We start from the raw sequence: 11,777 nt of genomic DNA, 5'->3' as shown, positions 1-11,777 counted from the left end.
TGATGTTAAGCATGATTTTATATTGTTTGATTTATTTGTCAAAAATGCTTTTGCTTATCATGTATATTTAATTTGAAGTAATGATGATCATTTTTTTTTTATGCGGTTTATACATGATCCAAAATCATGTTATTTATTGTCATATTTTAATGGAGTATCATTGTGATACTTGGTAATAAAACAATACAATCAAACATTTACTTTGTGGATTAATGACGTTTCATTGATCAATTTTGTCGAGTATGCTTTTTACAGTAAGAATTATTATTCTTTGATGGTATTTGGCATGTATGTTTGATTTATGATAATGATGTTGAACTTTCTTTGATTATGGGTTCTTTGAAAGATCTAATATGCATATTGGGTATGTATGTATGTTTTATGACTATTGGGTGGCAAATGATGTACTCGTTGAGTAGTTGCCATGTTATATTAGTTACATATAAATTAGGCATGATGGCCATGAGAATGTGGTTAACATTTCCACATGTTCGTTGTAAGAACTACTACTCTGGTTTTCCACTGTTTAAAAGCAAGTTTTGTATCTTTGATGGTATTATTTATAATACCATGATTATTATGTCATTGGCTCTTTGATCGGTTATTTAATAATGTTGTTAGAGTTCTAACTGTTTTGTAATGATTGTTTAACATGTTAAAATCGGGAATGATGGTTTTTAATAACCATGGTGAGATTGAAGTCATGATGGTATAGCCATGTAAGAGGTAAAATAACTATGTTTAAAGTACAACTATTGATTAGTCCGATTATGGAGTTGTCATTTGTTGTAAAATTAATGACAAGTCAATCTCTGGTGTAGATCAAAGATGATTACCTTATAAAAGGTGGTTCTGTCATCGTGTTCTTCTATGAAGAACATGAGGGAGGTAATATGATCCTTGGTATTAGGATCAAGGGTGAGAGTATAATTATTATATTTGGGTTAATACTCTCAAAGGTCGAGTATGACATTTTATTCAATAATAAAAGTGGAGTTATTACTCGGGTTTTCACAAGGGCTTAATTATTGCGGTTTGACAAGTTGAGTAATTATACTAGTATAGCTAGTACTCATCTTTGGCAAGGGATTAAGCAAGTGTGACAATGTATAAAGTAAACCATGAATTATGGTTTGTCCTATGTCATTTTTCCTTCGGTTTTAGTGGTATAGTATTTTGCAAATTGAAGTACCAAATGTAGAAGGTGATTTTCTACTGTTGATTGTCTATTTTACTTGGGAAAGTACCATGAGTATATGGATTTCCAAGAAGCAGATTTGCATTATGAGTTTGACATTGGAGTTGGAATGCGTAGTATTAGCATAGCCGGTTAAGGCGTAGCTAAGGAAATTAATCTACGGTATTACTAAAAGTATTAGACCAATTTCATCATTGATTTTTGATAGTGAATAACGGTGCGCACCGGGGTGTTTGTTATAACATGGTTTATGAACTATCATAAATGGGAATTGATATTGGTTGTTTGGTGAGATCTCATTTTTTAGTTGATCACTTTGCATAAAGGATCATTTAGGGACTTGGTTATAAAGTCGGTTGACGGGATGAGACTAAAACTCGTATAAGATCATTGGCAATAGGATACCCAATTCCCCTCTAATACAATGTTAGAGGCTGAATTCAATGTGGAAGGCCTATTGTTAAGAGATTGAAGCACACAATAATTTATATCCCGATGTGTGTGCTTAGACTTGCATGTTGTATGGTTGATCTTTTGAAAAAGTGTGTTTGCAAGGACACGATGAAAAGAATCAACCTATATGAACATGAAGTACAGCCGCTTCAAGGGAGTATGGGTTTGACTCCTGATATGTTCATGAATAGATATGGGACACTAGGCTTGTAATTAAATGTCGGTTTATGTAATTTTTAGAAGTAAATTAGTTTATGTGTGAGTTATCTTCATGTATTCAAAATGGGTAGAAAGGGCTCAATGCTTAGTCACACCCTGATACTCGAATATTTGGAATGTGTAATTTCACTATGTGAAAATTCAATCTTCGTGACATTTTCATTTATGCATAAATTGGTATGTTTGTTAGATTATTTAAATTTTTGAATTACGCTTAAATGGGGGAGGAATGTTGGTGATTTAAGAGTAATTACCGGTTCATTTAGCGTAATTAAGATTGGTTCGTAGATGGGTAATCTCTAAATAATATAATGTGAGTTCGGGAAGTACGGAGTGTACACTTGCATAATTATTTACGGAATTACGGTATAGTTTTCGGTTCGAATAACTATGACGGAGGTTGGTAGTAATTAAATTACTCGGGTTTTAATTAATTGAAACCGGAATTTCTGAAGAGTTGTAACTCTTCATAAATGCATCTCCTAATCCCCTGCTTTCCAGTTTCTTTGTCATTATAAATAGACAAAGGGAAAAGAAGAAAAAGGGAACAGAACAATCTTCTTTTGCATCATAAAGAACGAACAACATAACATCCTACAATAAAATACTTCTACATTACGTCTCTGTTTTTTGTGCCAAAAATCAGAGGGCACCGTCTTATCTCAGTAGAAAGTTCGATTATACTCAGGCACTGTTAAGGGTCGAATTATTCTATTAGAAAAGCGGAGTCGATTCGGTGCGGCATTATTATTGTCAATGCCGCACCGAATTATTCTATTCATGCATACTCAAATTTCTAACATTCCCTCGGTAATCTTAAAAATCTTAAATATTTGTGAGTAGTAATTTTTCTTTTTTATCAGCCCGGTTACTGTTCTTTGTATAATTTTCTCCACGCAGAATTTTGAGCCGTAACGCTCTCAAGGGAACTATCCCAGAATCTCTGTCCAATCTAGATCATTTAATTAGCATGTAGATGAAAGTATGAATCTTCTTTAAAATACTTTTCTGCTTCCTTTTTAGTTCCAACCTTTATGTATTTGGTAACTTGGTTAGAAATTTTATTCGAAATTAAACACTCCGCGTAATGATAATTATACTGGCTCGTGTCTCATATATTATGCTTTGTGGTGGCAGCCAGTTATCTTCAAATCAGCTCAGTGGCGAAATTCCTGAGAAACTCTATCTTTACAGTTACATAGTTTGTTCTGTCAACTAGTTCTACACTACAACGAATGTATTTGTTAACGAATAGAAGGGTGAAAAACTATACTGTTATCTGTAATGAACAATTATCATATATGAATGTGTGATCCTCCTACTGCAGTTTCACCGGCAATGACTTGAACTGTGGCGAAGATCTTCATCATCTTTGTGTCTCTGCTGCTAGTTATACAGGTAAAATATCAATCTGCAGAATTATTGTAATTTCAGAAGAATTGCATTTGCAGAATCTACAACAACAACAACAACAACATTACCCCAGTGCCTCAATGGCTCCCGCAAATTGCGGGGTAAGGAGGGGGGGGGGGGGGTCGGATGTACGCAGCCTTACCCTTGTGTTAACAACACAAAGAGGCTGTTTCCGAATGACCCAAGATGAAAATTGCATCGAGAACTGCATTGAAGGACCGCTACTTTACAAAAGAAAGAAGCGCAGCCACTTTAGTGAGCCATTTTGATTTATTCCATTATAATCCATAACCAAAGAGTAATGAGTCTTTGGCTCCATTGGAAATATGGAAATTGCATTTGCAGAATCTAAAATCATAAATTTATACATCACGTGTGCACTGACAGATACTCGATATGTTGTAGAGTCTTCAAGCAAAATGAAACTTGGAGTTATAGTTGGAGTAATTGGAGGGCTTATTTGTGTGTTACTTATTGGCCTCCTGGTTGTTTGTGTGGCCAAGAGAAGATACGCGGGTTTGAAGCGTGAAGTCTATGTTGATGTTGCAGGTTCATTTGTTCATTCTTTCTATTCTCTTGCTTCATTGTTTATGGTCGCTTTAATTGGAGCAAGTGCATATTTGTGTGTAGATCTTAAGACTTAATGAAAGTGTGTGGAGTTTTTAGTAACATAATAAGTTTCCATTTGGCTGGTTATCAAGCTGGTAATTGTTTGGCTATTAGAATTAAGACACATATATGTTCTATTATAAAACTATTTTCATATTATCAATTTTTAACAGAACTAGCTATTATAAATAAGATAATATAAATAATGAGGACCATATAAATAGGATGGAGGGTCAGAGTGAGTATGAATACATGCCTGCAAATTCATGTGGTTGATCAATAATCCATAGACCACTTGTCATATTCAGCTGCTGGTCTAATCAACCTTATTCTCTCCTGTGTACTTTTTACAGGCGAAGTTGATCGTAGAATTGCATATGGCCAACTCAAGCGATTTGCATACAGGGAATTGCAAATAGCGACAGACAACTTTAGTGAGAAAAACGTTCTTGGTCAAGGTGGTTTTGGCAAGGTTTATAAAGGTCTTCTTGGAGATAATACAAAGGTTGCAGTGAAAAGATTAACCGATTATGAAAGCCCGGGAGGGGATGCAGCTTTCCAGCGTGAGGTGGAGAAGATAAGCGTTGCTGTGCATAAGAATCTACTACGCTTAATAGGGTTTTGCACTACCACAACTGAGCGACTTTTGGTGTACCCATTCATGCAGAACCTAAGTGTTGCTTATTGCCTGCGGGGTACAGTGACCATCCTACCCTTGACATTTATTATAAGTTTACAACTTTTCCTCTCTTTTGATCATCCTGGACTTCTTTGAAAATGGTGTATTCCTTGTTGCCTCTTTGTTTGTAACAAGCTCTAAAATAGGAGCATTGCTACCTTTACATGCTATAAATTCCAACAATTAGTCTTATGAGACGGTCTCACATGTACGACTAATCCAAATTTCTTATATCTCATTTAATCATATGGTTAAGGGATCTCACATGTAAGACCATTTCATTTAAATTGTGGATTTCCACAGTAGTGCTACGTTCTTCAATTGGATAAGTTTCACAGTGAGTTGTCCTATAATCCTATCTATTTATCAATTATGGTGGAAAATTGAGTTATTGAAATTCCATCTCAGTATCTTACTATCCTAGTGTTCCTTTCTCTTCTGCAGAATTAAAACCAGGGGAGGCTGTTTTGGACTGGCCTACGAGAAAACGAATATCGTTGGGAACAGCACGTGGTTTAGAGTATCTTCACGAACATTGCGACCCAAAGATAATCCATCGTGATGTAAAGGCTGCCAATGTGTTATTAGACGAGAACTTTGAAGCAGTAGTGGGTGATTTTGGGTTAGCAAAGTTGGTAGATGTGCGAAAGACTAATGTGACTACGCAGGTACGTGGGACAATGGGACACATAGCTCCTGAGTATCTATCCACCGGAAAGTCATCAGAGAGGACTGATGTTTTTGGTTACGGCATTATGCTTCTTGAGCTTGTGACAGGACAACGGGCTATTGATTTTTCACGCTTGGAAGAGGAAGATGATGTGTTATTGCTTGATCATGTAAGATGCATTAATAACTTTTTTTTTTGGTAAAAAGGTAAACTTATATTAATAAAGTTAACCAAAGATACAATCGTTCAAGCACAACAAGCTAACAAAGCCCACTTCAACATTACAACTCTTCAACCTACTTGCAGAGCATAAGCAATAAAAACAGTAGGACCACAACAAAAAATACAACAAGACAGAAACAGCTACACTGAAGGAAGCAAGCTGCCTTGAAGCAGTGATGCAACCACAGTTTCAGGACGTAGCAGATAACCTTCAAGTCTGTATTTATTCCTGCACCACCAAATAGAGTAGATTAAGGCCAAGAGATGTGCAGCTAGCGAATTTCTCAAACTCTGGGACTGGAACTTCATACTAAGCCACCAAGCAGTCCAGCTGTGTCTAGGGAGATGGCAACCCAGACTTTGGGACAGCAACTGAAGGCATCTCTGACTGAACATGCAGTTGAAGAAAAGGTGAGAGTGACACTCAGGAGCAGCACCACACAGAACGCGTATGTCATCCAAAATGATCCCCATTTTCTTCAACCTATCCCTTGTACGCAAACGCTCATGCATCACAAGCCATCCTATGAAGCTATGCTTAGGAAGAGCTTCCTTGACCCATACAAAATGATCCCAGTTCACTTTCACCATGGGAGGGCTCAACCAATTATACCCACTTGCAATGGTATAATCCTGTTGAGGTTGCAGCCACCACACACCCACATAACCAGCCATCATAAGATCTCTGATCTTACACAGCTTCCTCCAAGCCCAACTGCCATTTTGCTTAGGATTGTAAGACTGCCAAGAACCTCCATCAATAACTTAACATCATTCTTAATTGAGTTAATTACTACGGAGTAGTTGCTAATGAATTTTGGCTAATTCTCATCATTTGAAATCTATGCAAGAGGCACATTAAATGGGATCTTAACAATTAATGGGTTATTTGTTGTCTTAAATTTCATTTGTGACAAATGTGCATATGAGCAAATATGAAAGATTCTTGACTTTTGTCTTCTAGCCGCCTCTCCCAATTTGGCAATTATGAAAACTTAGGGCATTAGCAATAGAGGTTCATCAAGAGGTTTGTAGGATGACATGTCCATCATTTTAGAGGTTTATGTACAAACCTTCTATTGTTGGACATGGGTGTTGAGGTTCATAGATAAGAGGGATTACAATATAGTATCCAAGTTTGTGGAGAGGGAATATGAGAGGAGAAAAAGTTTAGTGGACCATGATATGAAACTTAAAGAGATTTATTTGTTGTTGGTAGGAGGTTTGTAGGTAATTGGTTTGTATATTAGATTATGTGGCATGAGAACAAACCTATTAGAGAGAGGTTCATCTATTACTAGTGCCCTTATATGAGACCGTCTCACATGTGAGACTAACCGACTAACCCATTATTTCTATATTTGTGAAGACACAAGGATATGGGCAATTATGAAAACTCATATGTGAGACCGTCTCATGTAGGACTCACTTGATTGAATTTTTTGCAGGTGAAGAAGCTGGAAAGAGAAAAAAGATTAGACAGGATTATTGATAAGAATCTGAGTAATTATGATACTCAGGAGGTAGACATGATGATCAAAGTTGCATTACTATGCACTCAACCCTCACCAGAGGAGTGTCCAGCAATGTCAGTGGTAGTGCGTATGCTCGAAGGAGAAGGTCTCGCTGAAAGATGGGAAGAATGGCAGCATGTTGAAGTCAGTCACAGAGAAGAGTATCAAAGACTGCAGACAAGATTTGACTGGTGTGACCATTCCATTCATAATCAGGACGCCATTGAATTGTCAGGGGGACGATGAGACTTATTGTCAAGGTAATTCTTTCAGGCACTGTCTTTGGTGTGCTTGCGTTCTTGTATTCTCCTGTGTATAGTAATGTACATTACTGAGAATCCTAAGAAACCTTTGAGAATAATAACTGATTTGAACTTTGTGCAGCTTTGAAATTTATGTTTATGGAATAGTTTTACCGTTTTGTTTACCTATTTGACGTGAGATGTTAGGAAAACCAAGTCTTTCATAGATGATTCTTGTTTCGTTAAGATATAGCTAGCTCTAGATTCCGACGGGATATTACGATAGTAGAGAAATTGGGATTTGCTTCAGCTTGGTACTATGAGATGCACAATTGCTGGAAAACTAAGGAAAAGGAAATTGCAGAAAATCTTAGACCCATAACAACATTTCCATCATGATATATTGTGTTGCGAAGAGTAGTTTATGCTTAATTCTATCATAATATATAAACAAGAATAATCAGATTTTTGGTACAAACAGAGCATCAGTCAACTTCATCATCTAGAAGCATCTGATAGCTCCTCCACATCAGCACTGACGATGCAAGGAAAAGTTTGTTACAAGTGACAGCCTGTCACCAGTCTGTTACACGAGTTTGTTACAGATATTTTTCTCATTGTAAATGGCTCATACTTGTATATAAATAGCACACAATGTATAGTTGTAAGTTAAGCTTTTGATCAATAATATCACAACATTATTTACCCTTGTTGTTCATCATTTCAGTTGATCAATTGTTTACATTCATCACAAAATCATCATAAATTTACAATTCAATATGGTATCATCGTCAATCGATCCTGATTAGATGATTTTTTCATCATCTTTGCTGTTTTTTTACCTCAAAATCATTGCAATTCTTCTTTTGATTCCGTTTTTTTCCGTCAAATTCATCAACAAAAACCTAAAATTACTTCAATTCGAGTTTCTGCTTGCTTTTCTTGCATCAAACATCGAATTACTACGATTCTCTTATCGTTCTTCCACTGAATTCTTTACATTATCATTGATATACTGGTTTAATGGCGCCTCCTGCACCTTCATCTGTTTACAAGGATCCTCTTCATCTTACAACTGGAGATCAATCACTTCTTCAGTTACTTCCGCAGGTGTTTTCTGGTAAATCTTTTCTCCATTGGTCCAGGAACATGCGTATTGCCTTAATCTCCAAAAACAAGCTCGGTTTCATCAATGGAACCTATGCTAAACCGCCTGAGACAGATGCACGTTATCAAGATTGGATAAGAACTTATTACACTGCTATGCGCTGGATTCAATTCTCTTTATCTGAGGATATCTCGAAAAGCTTCTCCTATGTTACTTCCAGTCAACAATTTTGGGAAGAACTCAATGAACGGTTCAATCAATCAAATGCACCATTTCTTTATCAGCTTCGTCAGGATGTTGCTCAAATTAAGCAAGTTGACCTCTCTGTAGCTGAGTACTATGCTAAATTACGTTCAGGTTTGGGAGGATATTCGATCTCTTGATCCTCTTCCTGAGTGTGATTGTGGTGTTATTGCTGCTTGTACCTGCAGTCTGTTGAAGAAAATTGTTCAGAGAGAAAATACACATCATATTCTGGATTTTCTCATGGGATTGCATAAGAAATATGACTCTATTCGCAGTCAAATACTTGCACTTGATCCTCTTCCTACGATCAATCAGGTGTATGCCAAAATTCATCAAGCTGAGGTTCAAATGAGCATCACTGCTGTTGCAGAACCTGTCTTGAACACTGATAGCATCGCTTTAGCTGCTAATCAGGCTTATGCTAAGAATGTATGGCGACGAGACAACAAGAAGGTCAGATATGATAAGCCTGCTGCTCAGGTTGAGGAATCTGACAAGCCTGTGTATTACTGCACATGGTGTAAAAAGCATGGTCACACTCTTGAGTTTTGTTGGGTTCACAAACGGGAACAGGCTAAAAGAGCAACTACTCAACAGCAAATCAATACAGCAGCACCTGTTTCTGCAGCTGCTAGTAATGGCAAGAAGTTTGCAGGCCATGTTGAAGAGGTTCAGGGTTATGAGGTTGACACTCCATTGGATTCTACTGCAGCACCAGTCTTGGATGCCTCTTTTGTTCAAGCTCTAGCCAAGGAGGTCTTCAAATTCCAGTGTCAGAATACTGTCAACACTACTGCTTCCTCTCATGTATCAGGTACTCTCTTGGCCTCTAGTGCCCATAGTTAGAGTACTGCATTAGTTGATGATAACTGGATTATTGACTCTGGCGCGTCAAATCACATGACATATAGTTTGGCAACATTGCATCAACCTAGAACCTTGACCAAACCTTTGATCGTCACCCTACCTGATGGCCAGGTCGAGGCTGTTCATTGTGTTGGTGAAGTGCATCTCTCTGACAAGTTAATCTTGCATAATGTGCTGTTTCTTCCTAATTTTAAGCACAATTTTCTATCTTTAGGAAAACTACTTAGCACATCAAATTTGTGTGCTTATTTCCATCCTACTGGGTGCTTTATTCAGGACAGTACAACTAAGGAGCTCCTTTGCTCAGCTCTGAAGTTTGCTGGCATTTACCATCTCCATAGTATTACCAAACATACTCAGAATAAATGTAATTCAGCACTATCTAGTAATGCTCTCTTTTCTGCTAATGTGGCATCTTCTGATGTGTATCTCATGCATGCTAGGTTAGTTCATAGTGCTATTTCTACAATGAAACATGTACACAGCCTGAATTCTTCTCATCTTAATGATAATCATTTTCATTGTGAGACCTGTTTAATGGCTAAGCACCATAAATCTCCCTTTTCCATTAGTTCTTCTATTACATATTCTCCTTTTGAACTCATTCATGTGGATCTTTGGGGGGCATATAGAGTAATGGCACTCAATGGTGCCTCATATTTCCTGACTATAGTAGATGACTATAGCAGAGTGACTTGGACTATGCTTCTTAAACATAAGGATATGGTTTGTCAAACAATTAGTCATTTTTTGGCTTATGTTAAGAATCAGTTCAATGCAACTGTTAAGATCCTTAGGTCTGACAATGGGACTGAAATTTTTCAACAAGAATGTGGGAAACTTCTTGCTAACCATGGCATTATTCATCAAACCACTATCCCTGGTAATCCCCAACAAAATGGCCGTGTTGAAAGGAAACACAGGCACCTTTTGGAGGTGGCCAAGGCACTAAGACATCAAGCTGGTTTGCCCAAAAGGTTTTGGGGAGATATGATTCTGGCTACTACCCACATTATAAACCTTTTACCCACTTATGTCCTTAATTGGCATACTCCTTATGAATATTTGTTTAAAGAACTTCCTGATTATGCTCATCTTAAGGTCATTGGTTGTCTTTGTTATGCTGCAAGGCATGATGGGGTTAAATTTGAGGATAGAGCCATCAAGTCCATATTTCTTGGTTATCCGATGGGCAAGAATGGGTACAAATTGTTTGCCTTGGATAGTCATAAAGTTATCTACAGCAGGGATGTGGTGTTCAGAGAAGTTTTCTTTCCATATAAGCACCCTGACAGCACACACCCAACTCCAACTTCCACAAATACTATTTTTCCTTCTACTTCTGACCCTTTCATGGCAGAAGCTGATCATCCCCATATCACTCATGCTCACAATAATGATATTCATTCCCAAAACATTTCTAATCCTAATGTTGTTCTTCCAAATAGCAATACCACTTCTACTGATGTTACTGAGTCTCATCCAAGTATTGTTGTTAACCCAACACGCAAATCCACCAAGACAAGGCAATTCTCCTCCAGACTAGATAATTTTGTTTGCAAGGATTTTCCACCATCAATTTCTGTTATTCCCACACCTACTACTACCCAACCTACATTATCTGCTATTCTTCATTTAGAAGGATATTCACAACATTACCAAACTGCTTGCTGTAATGTTTTTCAACATTATGAGCCCTCTACCTATGCCCAAGCCAAATATAATCCTTATTGGCAAGAGGCTATGCAGAAGGAACTCACTGCTTTAGAGCAGAACCATACCTGGGAGTTGACCACCTTACCTCCTGGTAAGAAAGCCATATGTGCCAAATGGGTATACAAAATTAAATTTAACCCAGATGGCTCCATTGAGAGGTACAAGGCCAGGTTAGTGGCCAAGGGATATAGTCAAGTTGAAGGGAAAGACTACAAGCACACTTTCATTCCAGTGGCCAAATTTAAAACTGTTAGATGCATTATTGCTCTTGCTGCAGCCAAAGCATGGCCCTTGTACCAACTTGACATCAACAATGCATTCTTGCATGGTTTTCTAGATGAGGAAGTTTACATGAGAAAGCCAGAGGGATACCTAAAAGGAGCACCAGATGATGTTTGCTTTCTAAAAAGATCCTTGTATGGTCTCAAGCAGGCATCAAGACAATGGAACATTGAATTGTCTAAATTTCTCATCAAGCATGGGTATGTACAAGCCAAATCAGATTATTCTTTGTTTACCAAGTGTCAGTCTACTGCTTCCTTTGTTGCCATTGTGGTGTATGTTGATGATCTATTAGTCACTGGTAATGATCAGTTGGAAATTCAGAAAATAAAACAACTT

At 37.4% G+C, this 11,777-nt stretch overlaps 1 protein-coding gene across 1 annotated transcript; it reads left to right on the top strand.

Moving 5' to 3' along the window:
* Positions 1-670: 670 nt before the first annotated feature.
* On the top strand, positions 671-7,398 carry LOC141627621 (putative LRR receptor-like serine/threonine-protein kinase At5g10290). Its single transcript, XM_074440854.1, has 9 exons — positions 671-709; positions 822-888; positions 2,894-2,921; positions 3,008-3,088; positions 3,198-3,268; positions 3,671-3,832; positions 4,246-4,587; positions 5,016-5,410; positions 6,912-7,398. The coding sequence occupies exons 1-9, from the start codon at positions 671-673 to the stop codon at positions 7,221-7,223; spliced, it is 1,497 nt and encodes a 498-aa protein (XP_074296955.1). The 3' UTR covers positions 7,224-7,398.
* The last annotated feature ends 4,379 nt before the right edge of the window (positions 7,399-11,777 follow it).

The sequence above is a fragment of the Silene latifolia genome, chromosome Y, assembly GCF_048544455.1.
Source record: "Silene latifolia isolate original U9 population chromosome Y, ASM4854445v1, whole genome shotgun sequence".
Taxonomy (NCBI): Eukaryota; Viridiplantae; Streptophyta; class Magnoliopsida; order Caryophyllales; family Caryophyllaceae; genus Silene; species Silene latifolia.
This window is presented reverse-complemented; position numbering and strand designations above follow the sequence as displayed.

What these genes read in the sequence shown, in the direction of transcription:
- LOC141627621 (XM_074440854.1), top strand. Translation starts at nt 671, where the DNA reads ATGGTTTTTAATAACCATGGTGAGATTGAAGTCATGATG. An exon ending in GTGAGATTGAAGTCATGATG is followed by an intron (nt 710 to 821) that starts GTATAGCCATGT and finishes TCTCTGGTGTAG; the next exon opens with ATCAAAGATGATTACCTTAT. An exon ending in CTCTGCTGCTAGTTATACAG is followed by an intron (nt 3,269 to 3,670) that starts GTAAAATATCAA and finishes GTGCACTGACAG; the next exon opens with ATACTCGATATGTTGTAGAG.